Genomic DNA, 20,278 nt, shown 5'->3' on the forward strand with positions numbered 1-20,278 from the left:
CAATTACCTAAGCAAGAGAATGGATGGAAGTGTCATGGACATAGGGAATGTCTGGTGTTTTTTTTTTTGTCTTACTATTCAGCCAGTTTAGAGAACTGAAGCACCACACAAAAGACCTACCACACTCCTTCAAACTGCAGCCTGCAGCTGTCAGAGAAGAAACTGTATTCTGCCCCATTCTAAAAATCTGACCTGTTATAAAACAATCCCTTCAAAAGGACACTGGTGAAATTTTCAATTTTATTTTACTAGCATGATTTGTAGTGTCACTCACCAATTATCTGGTGTACATTAGTAGCTTTGAGGCCCATTAGATCAGGCAGTTGATCTATGATGATTTCTCTTTCTGCTGTCCGCTTATGCACACGTTCAATGCTGCGTCTTTGCCAATCTGTCCAATAAACATAGTCTCCCAATAACGTGAATCCAAAGATGTGAGGAAGTTTGTCCTCTACAAGAACTCTTCTCCCAGTTCCATCAGCATTCATCACCTATGAATACACACAAATGCAAAAAAACTTCCCGTTACCCAAGGATATTTTAAGATTTTAAAAAAGGATAACGATAAACTACTGTTTTCAGATCTCTCTCTTGGTGTTGCCTTGGTGGAATGAGATAGCCATTGACAAGTCTATATGATTTCCCATTCTTCCCATGGCTCAATCTTAAAGACTTGTGCAGTGACAACCATAACTCTGTCAGACGGATGATGTTTTGTGGTCAGAAAAATGTCCTAGCACATGAGAAATGAGAAGGCTGGTTTGGAACAACTCCTACCCTTTGCCTATGAATGAAGGGAGAGAGAGGAAAGGCACAGAGAAACAAATTCATGCCTTTCTCAGCATATGGTATAATGTGCAAGTCAGTAAAATAAACTATTTTTAGTTCACTGAAAAAAACATAAAAAAAAAAGCCATAATCTTCAGAATAATTAAATTCTACTTGTATAATCAATGAATATAAAGATGTTATAATTATGAAATAAACAAGAGAGTTTGGCAAAGCAGATTATAATAAAAAGAGAATAGAGAGAAAGCTTACCCAAGTCCTGGGCTCACTGCAAAACTCCTGAGGAGGGATCTCCAGAAGAGATCCTTTCCCCCTGGTAGTCAGCTCTTAAATGGGTCTAGGAGAGGGGGAGGCAGGCTCACCCCTTCCTGCCTTCGCCTGTGCCCCCAGGGCTGATGTACTGCTCACCTCAGGTGGTCAATCAGAGCTTCAGGCTGTGACTCAGCAGTTCCCATACATTACCTTACATCTGTTCATGGTCATAAAACCCTAGACACTGTCACATTTACTCTCAGTATGTTAGGAGGGGAAGCAAATCTTTATAAGCACAATTCCTATATTAATATGAGAGGGACTTGGAATACTCTCTGGTTTCTAGGAGTAAGCTCTGGGTTTTTTTTTGTTTTTTTTTTTTTTTGTTTTTTTTTTTTTCTTTGAGTCAACTACTTTGAGGAATTGGATTACCAAAAACAAACAAACAAATCTCCAGTCTACTAGAATATGCAGCAAACTTCTACACACACACCAATAAATACATATGTTTCACAAAAACGAGATGAGGCATTACTTAGTGGAATGCTTTTTCCTGTGTTTCCACTAAGATCCTTCTGAGAGTCACAGTACTTGCAGCTATACTTTGTGCTAAGGAGCATTTACCATTTCCAAACCTGTAACTTATGTCCTTTAATGCTGATAACCAATTCCAAACATAGCTTTTCCTATCACAGATTTAGATAGGCTCAGAGCCCAGTATAATTGCCTGATTCCCAGACTCCCTCTTGAAAACAAACTCTGCTCTTCCAATTTTATTCGGCTTCAGAAATTTCCAGCATCTGCTGACTCTCAGTTCCTAGCAGCATGCCTTCTACGTTCTGTTTTGATAAATGAGGCTCCTAAACAAGAGTAATGGTACCTCTTCAGAACTGGAGACACAGATTTAACATTCATAAGAATTATAATCCATGAGTTACAGTCCTTAATGCCACTATGTCTTTAAGAAAACATCATTATCACAAAGGAAAACTGCTTGTTCCTTTGCCTACACTCCTTTCTAGCCATAACACGCATCTTAAACTTCTGGGATGACTTTCACTCTCTCCCTAAAATTACTGAGATAAGCCATTTATTTGCAATGGATTAATATATGGTAGTGATTAGTGCTTGCTAAGTGAACCAAACAGATATATGGGACAGACAGATACTGGGAAGTTAATCGACTCAACATGCACAGTAGTAACCAGTGAAACATAACTGCCATCTTATCTGACATCACACATCCATGTGATATTACTCACTGTAAATACCTGCCAATTAGGTACCACCACAGAAATTGTTCGATGGCACTACAAGGTCTGTCCTCACTTTGGCCACGCGTTAGGAGATTTTAATAGAATCTCATCAGGCTAAAGTATCAAACAGTCTAGAGTAAGCAAAGTGACAAGGGATATAACACGCACATAAAATATGTGATGAAATACAAAGAATTACTAATCAAACTCCAAAAACTTTCAGCATAATCTTTGCATGGACTGAAATTAATTTGCACGACTGAGTCCCAGCTGATACTGCTTTCTGCATTCATACACCTTCTCCAGCCTCACATGGATCAGCTGACCACAGTGAAGACTAGCATAACCAAATCCCCCATGTGTGAAACCCATCTTCTACTATGAGGCAATGTCTCCAGTGCTCTATGCTGCTTTAACCACAATATGGTGTGGCTTTCACATTTTGAGGCCATTCTGAATACTGCTAGCCACAGTAAGAATATACACAACAGGAAACAGATGCAGTGTAACCACAAACACCACCTTGACTGAAAAAATGAGAAGTTCTACGAAGAAAAAGAAAACCAAGTACAAAAATTAAACAGCCTCAGAAAAATGCCAGATGTTCTGCCTGTAGTATAAGTGTTTTGCTTATCATAAAACAGTAATGAATGCAAATCTATGGGCTCAAACACACAGCTTATTCAAAACAAATAAATTAGTGCTGAAAATGTGGGCATATTTTAAGATGCTGTATTCAGTGGTCAAGAAAAGCAATTAAAAAAACCACCTTATTTCTAAAGGGTTATTTCAGAATTTAAACGACAGACTAGATTAGAAAGTGGTATGTTCTAAGGGCCTTTCTTGCTGACAGATACCTCGGTTTCAATTCACTTTTGAATTCCGGTAATAAGTGTGATAAATAGGCTAACGCAGAGAATTCCCCTTTCTGCTAATCTGGGGTTTGAACTTCCAGTAATTTACACGTGTCATTTCATTTGTCCAAGACCAGAGCTCAGCCATCACACAAACCTCATCTGTGAAAATGCCATATAAAGTATTACTTTAAGACAGTTGTAAAATACTGAATTCCATCCACATATCCCAGATATTTCAAAATAACATAGAAAGAGATCTTGACCAAGGCCCAACATATACCTGAAATAGTTTAGGAACATGTAAGATTTAAGTTTAGTTATTTCAGCCTTGATTATTCAATTATAAATATTTACAAGCACTGTTTCTTCGATGCAACTTATTGAGTCAGTTCATGATACCACTAGTCATTTTGTTCATTTTTCACCTAAAGCAGGTGTGTCCAACCTGTGGCCCAGCATGTCTCACAGTGAAGCCCATTCCCCACCCTGCCATTAGAAGGCAGCAGCTCTTGGGGAGAGGCCACAGGTACACAGCCATCACTCATCAACAGCAAAACCATCAGTGCACTATTAACAAGTCAATGAAAGCAAGGGGCGGGGGAAGGGGAGGGGTAGTGCTGGCTGAAGTGATGGCACATAATTGTATGTATGTATAATTTTGAGACACTGGCTAAACACAGGGCTCTGAGTAGCAAAGAATATGCAGCCATGCTTTCTGTTTTGGTAAAAGAATTTGTAAATACAATTATAGAATCATAGAATCCTTAGAGTTGGAAGGAACTTTTAAGGTCATCTAGTCCAACTCCACTGCAATGAACAGCAACGTCTACAGCTAGATCAGGTGATCAGAGCCTGGTTCAATCTGGCCTTGAAAGTTTCCAAGGATGGGAGTTCCACCAGAACAGCCCCAGCTCTCTCAGCCTGCCCTGACTGGTGAGGTATTTCATCCCTTGGATTATTTTTGTAGCCCTCCTCTGGACACACTCCAACAGGTCCATGCCTCTCCTGTACTGAAGACTCCAAATCCAGATGCAGTACTCCAGGTGAGGCCTCATGAGCACAGAGTAGAGGGGCAAGTTCACCTCCCTCAACCTGCTGGCTGCTCTTTTTTAGATGCAGCCCAGGATACAGTTGGATTTCTGGGCTGTGACGGCACACTGTGACTCATGTCCAGCTTCCCATCCACCAGTACCCCTAAGTCCTTTTCAACACGGCTATGATCAATCTTTTCATTCCCCCAGCTTGTACTCGTCATGGAGGTTGCCTTGACCCAGGTGCAAGATGTTGTACTAGGCTTTGTTGAACCTCATGATGCTCACTTACACTCACTGCTCAGTCTGTTCTAGGTCTATCTGGCATCCCATCCCCTGGGCATTTTAACCGCGTCCCACAGCTTGGGGTTTCAAGGCTGCCTGAAAAATCATGTATTTACATTTGCAAGACCATTTCCAGTTGATATAAATATATGACATGCAAATTTTTTAAACAGAATGTAGAGCAGCAATCAGATATTCAATTCAAAAATCTGATCATGTCTCACTATTGGACTTTCATAATCCCAGTCTTAGCAGAGAAAAACATCCTTCGCTTCACAATCAGACTTTATTCATGTCATTGATTTTTGGCAGAACACACATTTTGAACAATGATTGTCAAGGATAAAGTACAGGAAGAGTAAAATTTCATCAGAACTCTCTAACGAACACCTTGATGCCGCTCTGAGAATTGAAACCACTGCCACTGAACCAGCCAGGTATCTTGGTTTCACAACAAGGTCAAATATTCCACAAGTTTTATGTTTTTGTTTCTTTCTCTCTCTTCTTTTTTTTTTTTTTTAATAAGAAAAATACTAAGAATCAAAATATTTCATTGCTTGCATATTAACAGTACTGTATGTTTTGCAAGGGCTGCTCCAAAAGTAATGCCTCCTATTTTATTACCTTGGCACATAACATCAGAGCTGTCTATTGGTGACAGTATTGGCAGTAGAGGCTGAACCCTTCTACCAATATTCCATTACATTTTGTTGATGTGTGACAGATGGCAGCAAAGAAACAGTCTGACAAATGGCACCTGACATGGAAGTGTCTGTGAAGCAATGGTGTGTCACTGAATTCCTCTGTGGAAAAAACTGCATTCATTGGCATTCACTAATGGTTTCTTATTTGTTACTGAGATGAAATAGTGAATATGAGCACAGCCACAGTGAGGCGCTGGCTGTTGACTTTCAGCAGTAGTGACAGTGGGTCAGATCGTTGTGAGCGTATCATACAGGCTCTTTTACATTACAGGGGAAAATGCATAGCCAATGGTGGTGACTATGTTCAAAAAGTGTTTTGTAGCTGAGAATTTGCTATATCAAATAGTATTATTGTGTTTTTTGTATCCTTTGTCCTTTCCATGGAAATAAAAGGAGGCATTACTTTTGGAGCAACCTACTCATATGCAGCCCAAGATAATTTCTGTTCCCTAAATTTGGCTCAAGCAAGCCAAAAGGCTGGACATCCATGATCTAAAAGTACATGAATCCTAGTATATCAGAGACATAAAAAACTACCTCATTAAACCTATTTGATTAAGGAAAAAAGAAAACTGGGACACTATCTTTCTTAAAAATAACTTGGAAAGATAGCTAGAATGCCTTCTTAACATTCCATTAACATTTTTTTTCAGACTGGTTTAGTGTATTACGTGCATTATGTATTTTCAGCTTCTTGAAGCAACATGCACAGAACAGAATGATTTTCCTATTGTGGATGCAGTAATATCACACAATTAAAATGTGTCTACTGCTAAAAAACAGTAGCTCTAAACGAGGAAAGGGGGACGATGACCCAGTTTTATTACTCTTCCCATCTAAATAAAATAAAATAAAAATATCTTGATCAACTGCACTCTCTTTGAGTGAGCAGTCAAAACTTTAAAAGTGCCTTAAGGAAATTATTCTCTCAGTGCCACTAATGTACTGGCAACATTCTCCCTTAATCCCAAAATGGTAAGGAATATTTCAGATATGAAATGGGAAGACAACTCAGAATTTTACTGTAGAAGAGATATACCTGGAATCTTCTATATTTTGTTCATAAACAAAGTGTCTCCAGCTAACTCTACAATTTCTTACTATTAATTGCTTCATAATAGCTATCATAATTTTGAGTTTAACAGCTCCAAGCACCCTGTTTTCTTTTGACCTCTAATCACTTTCCCAAAGAATTCAACTTTATATTTTCCCTGAGCATTGATAATATTCGCAATAGGAATGCAGTGAAGATAAATATGTAGAAACAGAAGAGACTATCTTTATAAATTGCCCTTTTAATCACACTACACACAGTGTACAAGTTCATTATTTTTGCAAAAGGAGAACTGCCCTAGCTCACTGATCAATCAATGCCAACAAAAGAATTCCACCTCAATGATGGAATACAGTTTCAGAAAAAAATTGGCTGAGTTTTCAATGAAAGTGACCAAGTCAGGTAAGGTGACAAGCAGACAAGGGAGAAAGTTTACATTTGTAACCAGTGTGACAATCAGCTGTGACATCTAGGAAATTTCACACAACACACACACTCACACAAAGGAATATTACGTTTGTAAAGAACAATACAAGACAAAATATCAAACTGAAGCCATGAACAGGTTGAGAAGAGATTTTCACAGGTGAATGAAGATGTCTGGCTGTGGAAAATAATTTTGGCATATTAATTCACAAGGTGGATCAGCAACAGTCTGAGATTGTTCTTTTATGTGGATATAGACTATTTGGGAATAAGAGAATATGGGTGCAGAGAATCGAGAGCAAGCTCATTACTGAGATTTTGCAGACTAAAATTTGTCAGCAAAGTCTAATGAACAACCACATGCATAACTCACAGGAAGCAAAGAAGGCTACCCCAAACCAACATGATCCCGCACAGTGGTTCTGGGGGACAATTTCAAAATATAAAGTTTGGCAGCCCGACTTCTGATGCTACCAAACATGGGCAAAAGCTTCCGTGCTTTCCCTTCCTAAGGGACTTACTTAAAGTACCTTCCCCTAACAAAATCATCATTTATAACTTGCTCTTTGCCAAACTCCAGACTCCTCCAAGAATACCTATAACTGATTTTTTTTAATGGAAGAAAAAGAGAAAAAAAAATTCTGCTGTTTGGGCTAGTCCAACTGATTCACAGAACGGTTCAATAAGTGACTAAGCCAGTGCAAAGCCAGGGGTCAGACCTTGGGATGCTTTCCACTCTTTCGGTGGCAGGAAGCTGTTATGTTGATTCAACTTTTCATATAGCAGAATTACTTAAATTCTGAGACTCTCTGCATGCTCAAAATATTGTTTTTCACTGTAAGTATTTACCAGTCTAATAGAAAGCACTAAGTTTCTTATAAAACTTTTTTTTTTTTTTCCAGATATTAGACTTTTACAAAGTTACAACATTACAGGCAGGACCAGGGAAAGCAATACAGATGAGAACTACAAATTCTCTGTGCCAAGTTAAAAAACAAACATACAACACACCACCATCTGAAAAAAGCTGATCATTAAGAAGGATCACAAAGACCATCTCAGTCTTTTTTGTGCTACTGTTAAGTCTAGAGGGAAATAAAAATGCCAGAATAATGTTAAGTTAATGGAAGTTAAGGAATAACGGGGACTGACAGAACCACACCAAGCTGAAACAGAAACAGAAGATAGCTCAATATCTCTTCACATCACCCTCCACCACTTAAAACAATCACAACTGTTTTGAATACATCAGGCTTTTACATACAATCATAGCACTTGATTTGGAAAGGACCTTCAAAGGTCACCTGCAATGAACAGGGACATCCACAGCTCAATCAGGTTGCTCAGAGTCTATCCACGACCCCTCTGGGCAACCTGCTCTTGCTTCAGTACCCTTACTGTAAAAACCTATTTTCTTATATCCAGCCTAAATCTCTCATCTTAATTTGAAACCATTTCCGTTCTCCTATCATCACAGACCCTGTGAAAGAGCCTGTATCCTTCTTTCTTACAGCCCCCTGTTTAGACACTGAAAGGCAGCTATCAGGTTTCCCCAGAGCTTTCTCTTTTCCAGGCAGAACAGTCTAAACTCTCTCACTCTGGGGAGGGTGCTTCATCCCTCAGATCATTTTTGTGTCCTTTCTCTGGACATGCTCCAACAGGTCTCTCCTGTACTGAGGACTCCACATTTGGGCACAGATGTTGATGTCTTTGGATCTAAACTGAATGAATGTTTTAAACACTTTTTTTTCCCTTTTTTACTTTCATATTAAAACACTTTGAACATCTGCATAAAGTACATAAGTGGCAACTGTATAACACCATGGTGAAAAGTTGTTTTTTTCTTAATAACAAGTGAGCAATAGCACAAAGTCTTAGCTTGACATTTGCAGTCTGTGGCTAAAACCCACTCAAATGGTTGCTATTTGTTCACTGTGTATTACAGTTTTCCTATCTTTGACTTAATCATGAAATTTAGTTCTTCATTAATTCAGAAGATAAAGAAATTACTCAAGTGAAAAATGCGCAAAGTATGAACTATTTCATTTTTATATAATCTACAGTTTTCTTACTGGAGGCCCAGCAGGCATTAAGAAATGAGCAGAAGTTCCCTGACAAAGTAAACTGCAAAATTTTGAAACTTGGATGAGGAAGGGGGATCTGTCTTTACCCCACCCCTGCAATACAAATGTGGTGTTCTTTGCTGAATGTAGACCTTGCGTGCCACAACCAGGTGAACAATGCATTGTGGACAAAATTAAGATGAATGAAGAAAAGATAAGGTGTCCTTGTAAAATAAGAAAAGCTGAAATTTGGAGGATAGGGTATCCCTGCGAAACAAGATAAAGCTGATGAATGAAGGCTGAGAAAAAGAACTGGTTAAACAAACTTATTTTGCAGATACATAGCAGGAGATGCTAGCTTAGCACCTGCCTGCAAATCCTGCTAGCTTGACAGGACAAAGAGGGATGGACTTTGTTAAACAGGATACAAACACAGCTCTATAGTCGGGAAAAGCAACAAACTCTGAATCCAGACTACAACATAAGTATAGGCAAAGGAAATGAAGTGGGGTTAGCTTCAGGGGAGGGATAAGTGCATGGCAGGCAAACTAAGAAGAATGTGAATCTGAGTACCTCAGCCAATGGGGAAAAGGACAGTGCTCACCCATAGCACCCAGGTATGGAGATAAAAGAGGCTGTGACCTCTAACAGGTTGAGAGATACTTCTGGGAAGTGCCTCCATTAGACTCCCTTCATTCGAATAAAGGAAGCTAAAAATTCCTCTCTCTGTTTTAGGGATAAAGAGCAAGCCTGTTGGAGCAGAAATTTCCCCAACAAAATCAGGAACAAAATCAACTTGAACTACCCTACTTCTAATACCTATGAAAAGTGTAATGCAATTTTACAAAATCAGGTGTGTTTAACAATTGTTTTAAAAAACAGACCTGCTTCTGTTTCTCCATTTTCCAATGTCTGTTTCAAAATGTGGTGGATGGGGACATCGTTAATGATCAGGCTTTCAAGACATCAGCATTTCACAACATAAAAATATGCTACATGACAACTTTGCAGTCAGCAAATAAGCAGCAAGAGCTTAGAAAACAAAATTTCCTTATTAGGCTGGTAGTAAAATTGAGGCAGTTGTCATCAGAGGAAAATGCAGCCCTGCAATTTCAGGATTAGAATGTGAATTAGAGCATTCTCTAGATGCCAAGCTATTAGCTCCTGGGTCAAAGACAAAAAGGTCTTCTCTGTTCAAGAATTTTGTACTCAAAATGTCTTAGTGGCATCCGCTTTCTGTTGTCTGACAAGGGGGCGTTCTGAAAGCTTGTGTGTACTTATGCTGAAAAACAGCAGGATGTAAGATTTTCTATATTAATCACGAGGATTAGACACAGTAATGCTAGGCACGGCTAATAAATTTAGGAATGCAGAAACACTTCAAGTTAGAGCTGCAGTCAAAAATCACTGGAGAATGGTTACACTGTATAGGAGGAAGTCCTTTCTTTAAACTCACCACTAGTAGGTGTAAGCGGGTGTCATCTCTACCTCTGAGTGAAGAAGAGGAAAGATGAATAAAGAAAAACGAAGCACAGACTGAAAAATTGTGAGAAATCAGCCATATAATGATTATTTCCTCTTAATGCACACAGCCACACATACACGCATCCATTCATAATTGCTTTATCAATACGAGATTTGCTGACCATTTAAAATCCAACCTATGCCTTAAAACAGGTAGCGTACGTGCTCTGAAGACAAATATGCACTTGAGGAGGAAACATAAGACCAATTCAGCAGAGCAGATCATACATTTTTAACCTCATAGCACGGCAGGAAAATGCTTTAAACCTGTGGCAAGTCAATGAGAAATCTTCCCTACTGGTAAGCACAATAGCAGCCATCCATTTCAATAGAAGTTTATCAGCAGTGAAACCTGACCGAGATAAATGACGAAGCTGTTGAGCCACAGCCTGCTTCTGCCTGCTGCAGGCTGCCAGATAAAATGGGAACAAAAGCTCCCTGCTGTACCCCCTGCCAGTCTCCATTAACCCCTGCTGATGCTTTATTATCGTCTGGGGGCTCCAGAACAGCATAGCATGAAACAGTGCATAAAATATAAATAATAAAAGCTCCTATGTGGCACAAACAAATCAGAAACATAGCTTGCAAGAAACATTAATGTCAGTTGAGCTGCAATTAAATAATGTTTCTGAAGAACTCCACACGCTGGAAAGGGAAGAAGTATGCTTTCTTTAAAACCCTGTATGAAATAGTATTTAAAGTATACGAACGCATTTCTCCTGTTTTTATCCCTGCTCCCCATCCCAAACACACACAGACACACACAAGCAAAGCAGAGACCAGGCATGAACCAGATATTTTCACGTTCAATTCTAAGTTTCTTATTTTGACCCTGCCACAAACACCTTCTCTGTTGCACCTCCTCCACTGTCTTTTCCGCAAATGCGAGCTTAAAAAATTTACCGAGGGTCAAACCACCTCCTAGTAAACAGTTATTAAAAAGAAATAAGGGTGAGGAGGGCAGGGAAAGTGTTACAAGTCTCAGGATTCATGGTTGCCATAGGAGAGAAAGGCAGTCAGAGGAAAAGGGAAGAGTTGAAACGTCAGTAATATTTTAGCCACTGTAGGTAATGACATCATAGCCTGATATTTCTGTAGCTTACCATGGCGCAAACGATCTAATATAAAAAAATACAGAGACCACACAAGATCCTGGGGAAAATTCACTAAGATTCATCGGTAATGAGACTCTCTACTGTATTTGCATTACTCGGCACAATAAAGGAAAAAAACATCTATTTCAGACTGAATTATTCTTTCAGATGAATCCCTCTTCTTCACTCTATAGAGCCTTCCCATGCTTTTCTAATTACAGAAGCTGTATTGAACTGGCACTCCAATCTATCATTATCAGAGATCATCAATGTTCAGCCCATTTCTGCCTTTCTGAAATGTGATGAGCAAGCAGCAATCCTATGCCTAAGGAAAACACAAAGTTTTCCTGAAGTTAATACGACAAACTAAATAAAGATTCCCCATTCAACAAACAGAAGAATGATCTCAACATGGGAAAACAGAGGCTCTAAGGTGTCAATACTAAGGTCCACCCATCCTGATATCCCATCTCAGAGAACAAAAAATAACAAATTATACCTACTGAACAGCAAAATAATAGAGCCAAAATGCACTTCTTATAAACTTTGTTTGTAAACTTGTTAAGAAGAGTTTTCAATTCTCCAGAAATTTACAGTTCAGTGATTTGTGGTTCAAAACACAAATTTATGTATATGCAAACTTCAGTGGAATTCTCTTCCACACACATTCAGTCTTCCTCATAGCACAAATAAGCCTTAAACATCCCCATGCATCTCCAAAGCTTACACAGTTTGAAGAACCACATTCCCCCCCCCCTCCTCCCCAGCTATCACCTTCTCATATCAATTCCACATATCTTTGTCAAAAATATCTGAGTGGGAGCAAAAGAGTACTTGACACCTTCTACATACCTCTCATGATTTTATACATCTGTCACACCCCCTAAACTGACAACTTTTGCAATAAAAATATAATAAATTATTAAAAACAAACAAACAAACACAACACAACTAAAAAAAACCAAAAAAACAAAAAAACCACGCAAACCAAATGAAACAAAAATCCAAAAACTCCAAAGCAAAACTGTGGGAGAATTTCTTCTCTTGCTTTAAAGATTTTACTCAGGCTTTTTAAAAAACTTCCTGAATATTAATAAGAGTCCTGGCTAATGCCATGCTTTCGGCTGGGACAATTTTTTTCACTATATCAGGTACTGTGCTGTGTTTTTATCATTTATGATGAAAATATATTTAAGTTGTTAATGTGCAGAGTTTACACACAGCCAAAGATGTTTCAGCTTCTCACATTGCCCTGTGAGAGGGAGAATGTTGGAGGTGCACAAGAAGCTGGGAGGGAACAGAAGCAAGACTGCTGACTCAAAGTGGTTAAAGTAATATTCCATTCCATATGGCATTATCTTGAAATTATAAAGATGGAAGAGGGAGGGAGGGAGGCAGGAATTGGGCAATGGAAGGCCTGCCATTGCTCAGGGCTTAAATGGGAACCAGTCAGCTGCTGGTGAGAAATAGGATTGTACAATTGTTTTTGTTTGTTTGTTTGTTTTCATTTCATGTTTGTGATTTACTTTTTTTTTCCCCCTCTCTCACTAAACTGTCTTTATCACAACCCACCAGTTCTTTTACCCTCTCCTCAGCACACTGAAGGGTGTGGACAGTGACTGAATGAATGGTGTGTGGTGCATAGCTATCTAGTAGGTAAAACCTCAGCAGTTAACGAACGCTGATGTTTTACAAAAAGCAGAAGCAGGAAAAGTCTAACACTTGAAACCTCATGGGAAAAAATAACTAATAAGATCATAATTATTTTCTAGATATCCTGCATAAGTGCTACATGAAAACCTGGGTCAAATTCTTTTATCAGCTTATATTAGCTTAAAACCAATGAAATGTAAATTGTCCTGGCAAGTTGTTTGTGCCAAATCATTATCCTCTGTCTTGCTACAGACACTGTAATGTTGGCATTAACAATATATCATACATTGTAGCCAGTTTGATGGAACTGCAGCAGTAAACTGGTGCCTAACCTATTGAAAACTTCTACCACAAACTGACCAAGCACTAAACAGAATCATTAGCAATGAATACAGAACCCTGGTCTGAGTAAGCCTGAAATGTGTGGAAAAAAATCTCTGTTTTGGTAAGCATGAGTTAGGAGAACATCTAACCTTCCTTTTGCAAATAAAAAATAATAATAATAAAAAAAATCAAGGCAGTATTAGGGTGGAAGCGCTAAATAAAAGTGATAAATAAATCTCTAAGCATAGAGATCCTTTACCTTCTTTCCCCGGATCTACTGAAGTTAAGTAAATTATAGACTATAAGCCTTATTTTTGGGACAAAGAAAACCATGCTCCCCGATGCTCTGTCAAGGAGTGCTTCGAAGCAAGTCACCTTGCAGGCTTGCAGTTACTTTGACTATAAAGAAAGCAGTAACACAATCTTCTAGCACAAGATCATGACTTTCAGATGACATACCTGAAGTTATTTATAAGTAAAACAATTTCAGAAGACTAGAGAAAATACAGTGCCTAATGTGATAAGTGCTAAAATATACTTATGGTATTAAAGATTCACTAAGGAAGTTTGTAACTCAATAAAAGGAAGGTAAGCCTATCAGAATACAGGAAAACCAGGTACAGTTACTGTGCTCCAGGTAGTAGCCAAATCTCCTGGATCCAAAAAGCATTCTGCCTTTTGATAATAAACTGAACAAATACAGCATACCAGAAAGAAAGCAAAATGTACGCTCTTGCTGGAACCCTAATAAAACTAAGGAGATACAGAGCACAGATGATGCTTGGGAGTACAGATAATTATATGTAAAATGAGATTGACTTATCTGAAATTTATTTCTATAAAATTTAATTCTCTAAAATGCATTTATCTACTTGCACCTAAGCTAAGCAGCACAAAGAACAATAGAAGCATTAGTTTAACCTACAAACACTACTCCCAAGAAAGTTTTATTAATGATCTAAGAAGCAAATACAACAAATCCTTACAATATATTTAAAAAAAAAAATGATCTACTACACAGATACTATTTCTTAGAATAGAATACAGTATCTGTGTAGTAGATGACTTTTTTTTAGAAGGAAAATCTCAGAAAGACTAGTGAGCAACTTGATCAAAATCAGAGAAAAAAAGCTGAATTGTTTCTTAAAGCAGAAATCGACCATTATCCTAATTGCATTTTTGAACTGCATCAGAACTTAAACACTTAGAAAAATAGAGTATGTTCTATAACCCCAAGGAATTAAAAATACAGGTGCAGTTACAGACCTCTATTTTGTCAGTTTTTGCATCTCCCCAGTATATTTTGCTTTCTTCATAATCCAATGCCAGTCCATTTGGCCACCCAAGTGAGGTATTCACCAGCACAATCCTGTCTGAGCCATCTAGTGCTGCCCTCTCAATCTTCGGAATTTCTCCCCAGTCCGTCCAATACATGTACCTGCAATGGAAACAAAATCTTTAGGAGTCTTATTAAACCAAATTTTCAATATTTACATGGCTGCTTTTGCACTACAATATCATGAAGACACAAAGCACACAGAGAAATACATTTCAAAGCCAAATATATATTCTTACCTAAATAACAATGCCCAACACATCCAAAACAGTAACAGTGACATGTAAGCAGACTGATACTTTACCTACTTTAGTCCTATAACCAATCTGCTGAGCAAGACCACATAACAAGTTGTATCAGCTAGAATAAACAAATGGATTTTAAAGAGAAAAACAAAATGTAAAAGCACAGAATTTGAATAGTCAAAAGGGAGCAGCGGTCCCCAAGCCTCAGAGCATTAGCTTTCGAAGGAGGACGGTATTTTCATTTTGAAGACCTAGGAGTTATCACTGCATCCCATTATCTGCATGCATGTAAACAGAACTAACTTCTTTGTCTAATACTTAGAAAGTGCTCATGAACAGCTCCTTACCCTACCATAGGATCCAGCACAATAGCTCTAGGTTCTTCCAGGTCTTCCGAGATCAAGATTTTTCTCATGGTCCCATTAAGCCTTGTAACTTCTATACGGTCTGTGCCAGTGTCAGTCCAATACAGATTTCGGGCAACCCAGTCCACAGCAATGCCATCAGGATGAGCAATCTGTGCTGTGACAACAAACTGACTACCTGACCCATCAACAAATGAGCGACGGATGGCCCTAACTTCATCATCAGTCCAATAGATGTACCCTTCCAGAGGATCAAAGTCAATGGCGATGGCATGACGGATGTCCTCCAGTGGCAAAACGATGTCTGTAAAATCTGGAGTGTCTAAGGAAATGCGCCTCAAATCTGTCCGGCGGGCTAGAAGCAGCAATTCAGTGGCACCTACATGTGTAAGGCAAAAACACAACCATCTTACAAACATTTTACAGCAGTGGTAAACTTGATCTTCCACCGTTCGCTGCAAGCTAGTGTAGCTGCCCTGATTTCAATAGTGTCTATCCAAACTGATGGACACCAGCAGAGAATATCACTCAAAAGCTTCAAATGTAAGGTTAATCTTCTGCAGAACAAACTAGATATATTTACAGAGGAAATTCAATGGTGATTTACTTGTCCAAAACCTATTACATTGGACCTGTTTTTTATCCAGACAATTCCCTCCAAAGATACTGAAATAGCTATGAAGTGATCATGCTATGATTTTCTGCAAGTAACAGATGGTCTGCAGCCTCTCAGATGAAAAAAAATAATTAAACCCTTTACTGACTGGAGTTGTTGGTATAGTGGATGACTGTCACAAACAAACTGTGTGTTTCAACAGCACCTTTAGAGGGAGAAAAGTAACTAACTCAGATTACCACAGGTAAATCTCCTTTGAGAAACTCCTATTTGACAACTGTCCAGTGACAATGTAAAGCAGGTGGATTTTCAGCTTCTCCCGAGTCTGTTGAGAATAAGCATATCTGAACGTATGAAGATAAATAATACTGAAAGCATACAAAAACCTTTCTGGCTTTTTTAGGTCAAAAGTCAAAATCCTAATAAATAGCTAAGATCAGCTTGTGCTGCAAAAGATGCTTTCCCACAGGACAACACAAGCTGTTTAGAAGTACACTGCTGGGCGCCTGACCGATAAAGAACTTATTGTCTATTCCATCTTATTCTTGCTTCATTTTATATTCTATCTTGCTAGATTTCAGTCTAATGAAGGCTAAACAACCACCACGCCCCATTCCAATTAAACTGGCTTATCTGTTTGGAGTCTCAAGGAGATAAGAGCAGTTTAGGCCTCGGGGAAGTCTGAGCTGAGGTAAAAAATGCATGCAATCCAAATGCAGGGAAAGTATGTTGGGACAGCTCTCCTCAAATACTGATGGGAAAGGTTTGGCAGAGCGTGACCTAAGTGCAAGTGCAGAGGAAAAAACGAGCAAGCGTGGGGGAGAGGAAGGTTTAAAAAAAATATAAAAACACTGCAATGAAAAAGTGATTACAAAGCTACATGCTGTTCATGCTTCTGTGCCTTGATCTTACATAGGTATAAATAAGGACAAGGACACTAAAAGAGCAACTACTAAAGTAACTAGGTAGCTAATCTTAAAATACATATATTTAGTGTTTGATGCCAAATTTCTTCTTTAAAATGTCAGTAATTGTGGTGGATGCTAGATGAAACCTCACTGAATATCAAATTTCAGACAGATGCCAAAGCAGCCATTGCTTCATTTAGAGCAATTTTAACACATCAAAAATATTTAAAATGCTTTTACAGTGCTGCAAGAAACTGTACTTTTCAACAGCTGAAGTTCAGATTGTTATTACAAGTGTTCCTGATTAGTAGCCTAGAATGGATGAAGATCCACTTAGGGATCCTATGTCCTAAAACACATTCCATTCAAAAATACATGTATACACTACTCAATTGTTCTTCTAGTGAATAACTCTTATACAATAACTAATATCAGGAAGAGGGAACCTTTAAGTACATGCCCTAGCATCCTTCAAAATAATTTAAAACACGTGACAGAGTAAATGAAAAACAGGCATGTTAGGAAGATTTTTATTATTACAAAAGCAACTAATCTTGTCACAGCAGTTTATATGTGCATTTGTGTTTTGTTGCAACTAACTATATCAAACAACGAATAATTAAGCTCTAAGCACTGACAGGCATTATGGTCATATGAGGTATTAATATATAACCAAGCACAACTATTAAGGTTCAATAAGGAATCTTAAGCACTTCCTTCCTTACCAACTTCACAGTCATTTACTCAACTTTCCCCTTAAACAAATCTGTACATACATTGATATTAACAAATTGCTTTACCTAACAGAATTAAGGTTAAGTTGGTACACTAACCTCAGATTTCCAAACAGTTAGGAAACTATATACATAGTCTATTACATATATGCGTATATATATATATATATATATATATATATATGTATAAAGCCTAAGACATAATTTAAAAATAATTTATATGTTGAGTTTGATAGCCATTGTGAAGAACCAGTGCCAATTCCCCAGAAAGACTGGCTTTAGTACAATTATGCCTTCGCAAAAACACCCTTAAAATTGACCAGCTGACCTTCCAACTGTTCTCCAAGAGAAGTCATTTCAACAGTTTCAGGATCTTGCTTCCAGGTTGCAACACTTGTTAGCTGCAATGTCATAGCGTGTCTACGCCTTAATTCAGCATTAGGAAATTACTGCCTTACAGCCAACCCATGTTGCACAGGGGATTCCTGAACTAGAAGTGGTCTGTATCTGGAGATGTCTAACATTATTTCATGCAATCCCAATCAAGCAATAGAAAGTTTAGTTTACTTTAAAGCTATCATCCAGCCATTAGCAAACTGACATCTCAGCTGCTTAGTCAGATCACCATTCATTTCATTCAGAAAAGAGAAACTGAGCACAGAAACATCTCATTTCAAGGTAGGCTAGGTGAAAAGCACTTCAAACACCTTCAGGCTTGTCCTGACAATAGCAAGAAAAGCAAATGCAAGAGCTGAGCACATTTACGATATGATCACCTTACCATCTCTGCTGTAGTCAAAAAAAAAAAAAAGGGCAATCTGGAACTAAAACAATTTGTAAAAACAATTTGAACTTGTGCAAAACACCGGCTGCAAAAAAGTTTGGCACTGCAAAAAAGTTTGGCACTGATAAGAACCAGTCAGAAGACTGCTCAAGGTACTTGAAGCTGAAAGGACACAACAGAATCAATCAGCTTTTGTTCATCTCTACTCCAAAGTGCAGTTATGATGCAAAAGCTGAAATGTGACAGCAGGATCTCCATACTTCTTCGCTCTGCCTCTTGCATATGTCTATACCATACTCGAAGTCAGACTCTTTTGCTTACCCCCTTTACTGATCTTTCAATCAATCCTAAGTGAACTTAGCAACCCAGAAATTATTTAATACAAAAACCAAAATAACAACCGAAAAAACAAACAAACAAACAAACCTAACCACACACATCTTTTACAGCCCATTCCTACTGGGGACCAATGTTCTTATTGAAGTGCCTCAAGTGAGGAGGTATTCAGGACAGTTAGCAATTTTTCTAAAAAGAAGCCCCTCAGTTAAGCCATCTAAATATGGACATAAAAGCTTTATTTCAGACTCCAGATTTGAGAGCTTTAGCCTACTTTTATTAAGTACTTTGAAAGCTGGAATTACAAGTTCATGGATAGTGCATTACATTAGTTCTAGAACTAATGCTTCCTTCAAAAAGTCGCTATTAAAAGTCAAAACAATTTAAATCTCTGTGATAGCTGAAGTTAGGGGGAAAAGAAGGACAAAAGGAGAAACAGAGCAAGTGTACAGATATATGCAGTGACGTAGTTTTTAAGTTCAGTGTCTAATGCCCTCTAACCTTTATAATTAATTACCTCTTCCAAGGATATAAGTCCTCAGTCATTTATAAGTTACTGAACTTTAAAACCATCAGTGGTTGTTGAGGCTAGTAATACTACACAGACACATACTCAGGAACTTTTACATAAGTAATGCTAGATCTAGGACATATACAGTAATCTCTCTGCACTTGCTAAATTAAAATCATTAATAAAACCTCAGAACAGTTATCACGCATTTGACTAACAAAAATTTTCTTCCTAAATGCCTTTTCCCAGTTGGAAAGATACTATTGCCAGAGAGCTCTTGATATTACAGTGCAAACAGGTAGATGGGCTGTCTTAAAAAACAACCAACCAAGAATCACCACCACCAAAAAAACCTACAGAGGTAAGAGGACGTATGTCTGAATATTTTTTTCTTTTCTCTTTTAATGGAAAAAAGAAGAGCTCGGGTATTAAATTAACATCTTCATCTGTCCAGTGAAATCAGGATCATGACTGTTCCAGACAAAGAAAATTTATTTTTGCAATTTAGGTCTGCCCACTGCAAACTTCTACTTACTTTCCTAGGCATACAAGGTAAGCATGATGTAAGCACCAGTGGGCAAAATAAAGACTCTCTCTTCCTGAAAGAGAGCAGGATGACCACAGCAAGGCTTCAAAGTGCTTTCTTTTTTGGGCCACAAATAAGTTCGTATCTCCTCACTCAGCCTTTATTCTTCAATAGATCTGAACTGGTGAGGGCAAGCATAGAGAATAAAGTAGTAAAATTCACCACAGGCAAAGTAGCACAGGGACGGAGAAGTGTTCAGGCACTAATATGAGTATAATTCCAATGACAGACTTGGAAGCTAAACCTATTTATTTATTTAAATTGACTATTGAACAGGTCACTTAAATGTAGGATACCAAAGTGAGAAGAACAGCAGTGCCCGTAATACTGCAGAAGAGAAGTCTCATTTATATCCTAACAGGAGGGAAAGCAGAAGGAGGTGCAGGGTTCTGCTTCAGCTCACAGATGGCAGGTCAGAAATGGCACAGAGCTGTGTCAGGAGAGGGTGAAACTGGGAAAAATTCTTTATCATGACTGGTCAAACACAGGAACAGGTTTCCTGGAGAGGTGGTTGATGCTCCATGCGTGTCAGTGTTTAAGAGGCA

The 20,278-nt window shown here is 38.3% G+C and overlaps 1 protein-coding gene across 3 annotated transcripts in view; it reads right to left on the reverse strand.

Annotated features, from left to right (window-relative positions):
• Window positions 1–20,278, reverse strand: part of LRP6 (LDL receptor related protein 6) — a 126,156-nt gene that overhangs the window by 31,812 nt on the left and 74,066 nt on the right. For 2 of the 3 annotated variants that reach the window (XM_048952380.1, XM_048952373.1), the window contains exons 6-8: window positions 15,241–15,637; window positions 14,579–14,750; window positions 275–491 (exon numbers count right to left, since the gene is read on the reverse strand). In XM_048952380.1, coding sequence (XP_048808337.1) covers window positions 275–491; window positions 14,579–14,750; window positions 15,241–15,637 — 786 coding nt within the window. Of the gene's footprint in view, window positions 1–274; window positions 492–1,041; window positions 1,178–14,578; window positions 14,751–15,240; window positions 15,638–20,278 lie in introns of those variants that run through there. The other variant, XM_048952387.1, reaches the window with a different exon arrangement.

The sequence above is a fragment of the Lagopus muta genome, chromosome 1 (assembly GCF_023343835.1).
Source record: "Lagopus muta isolate bLagMut1 chromosome 1, bLagMut1 primary, whole genome shotgun sequence".
Taxonomy (NCBI): Eukaryota; Metazoa; Chordata; class Aves; order Galliformes; family Phasianidae; genus Lagopus; species Lagopus muta.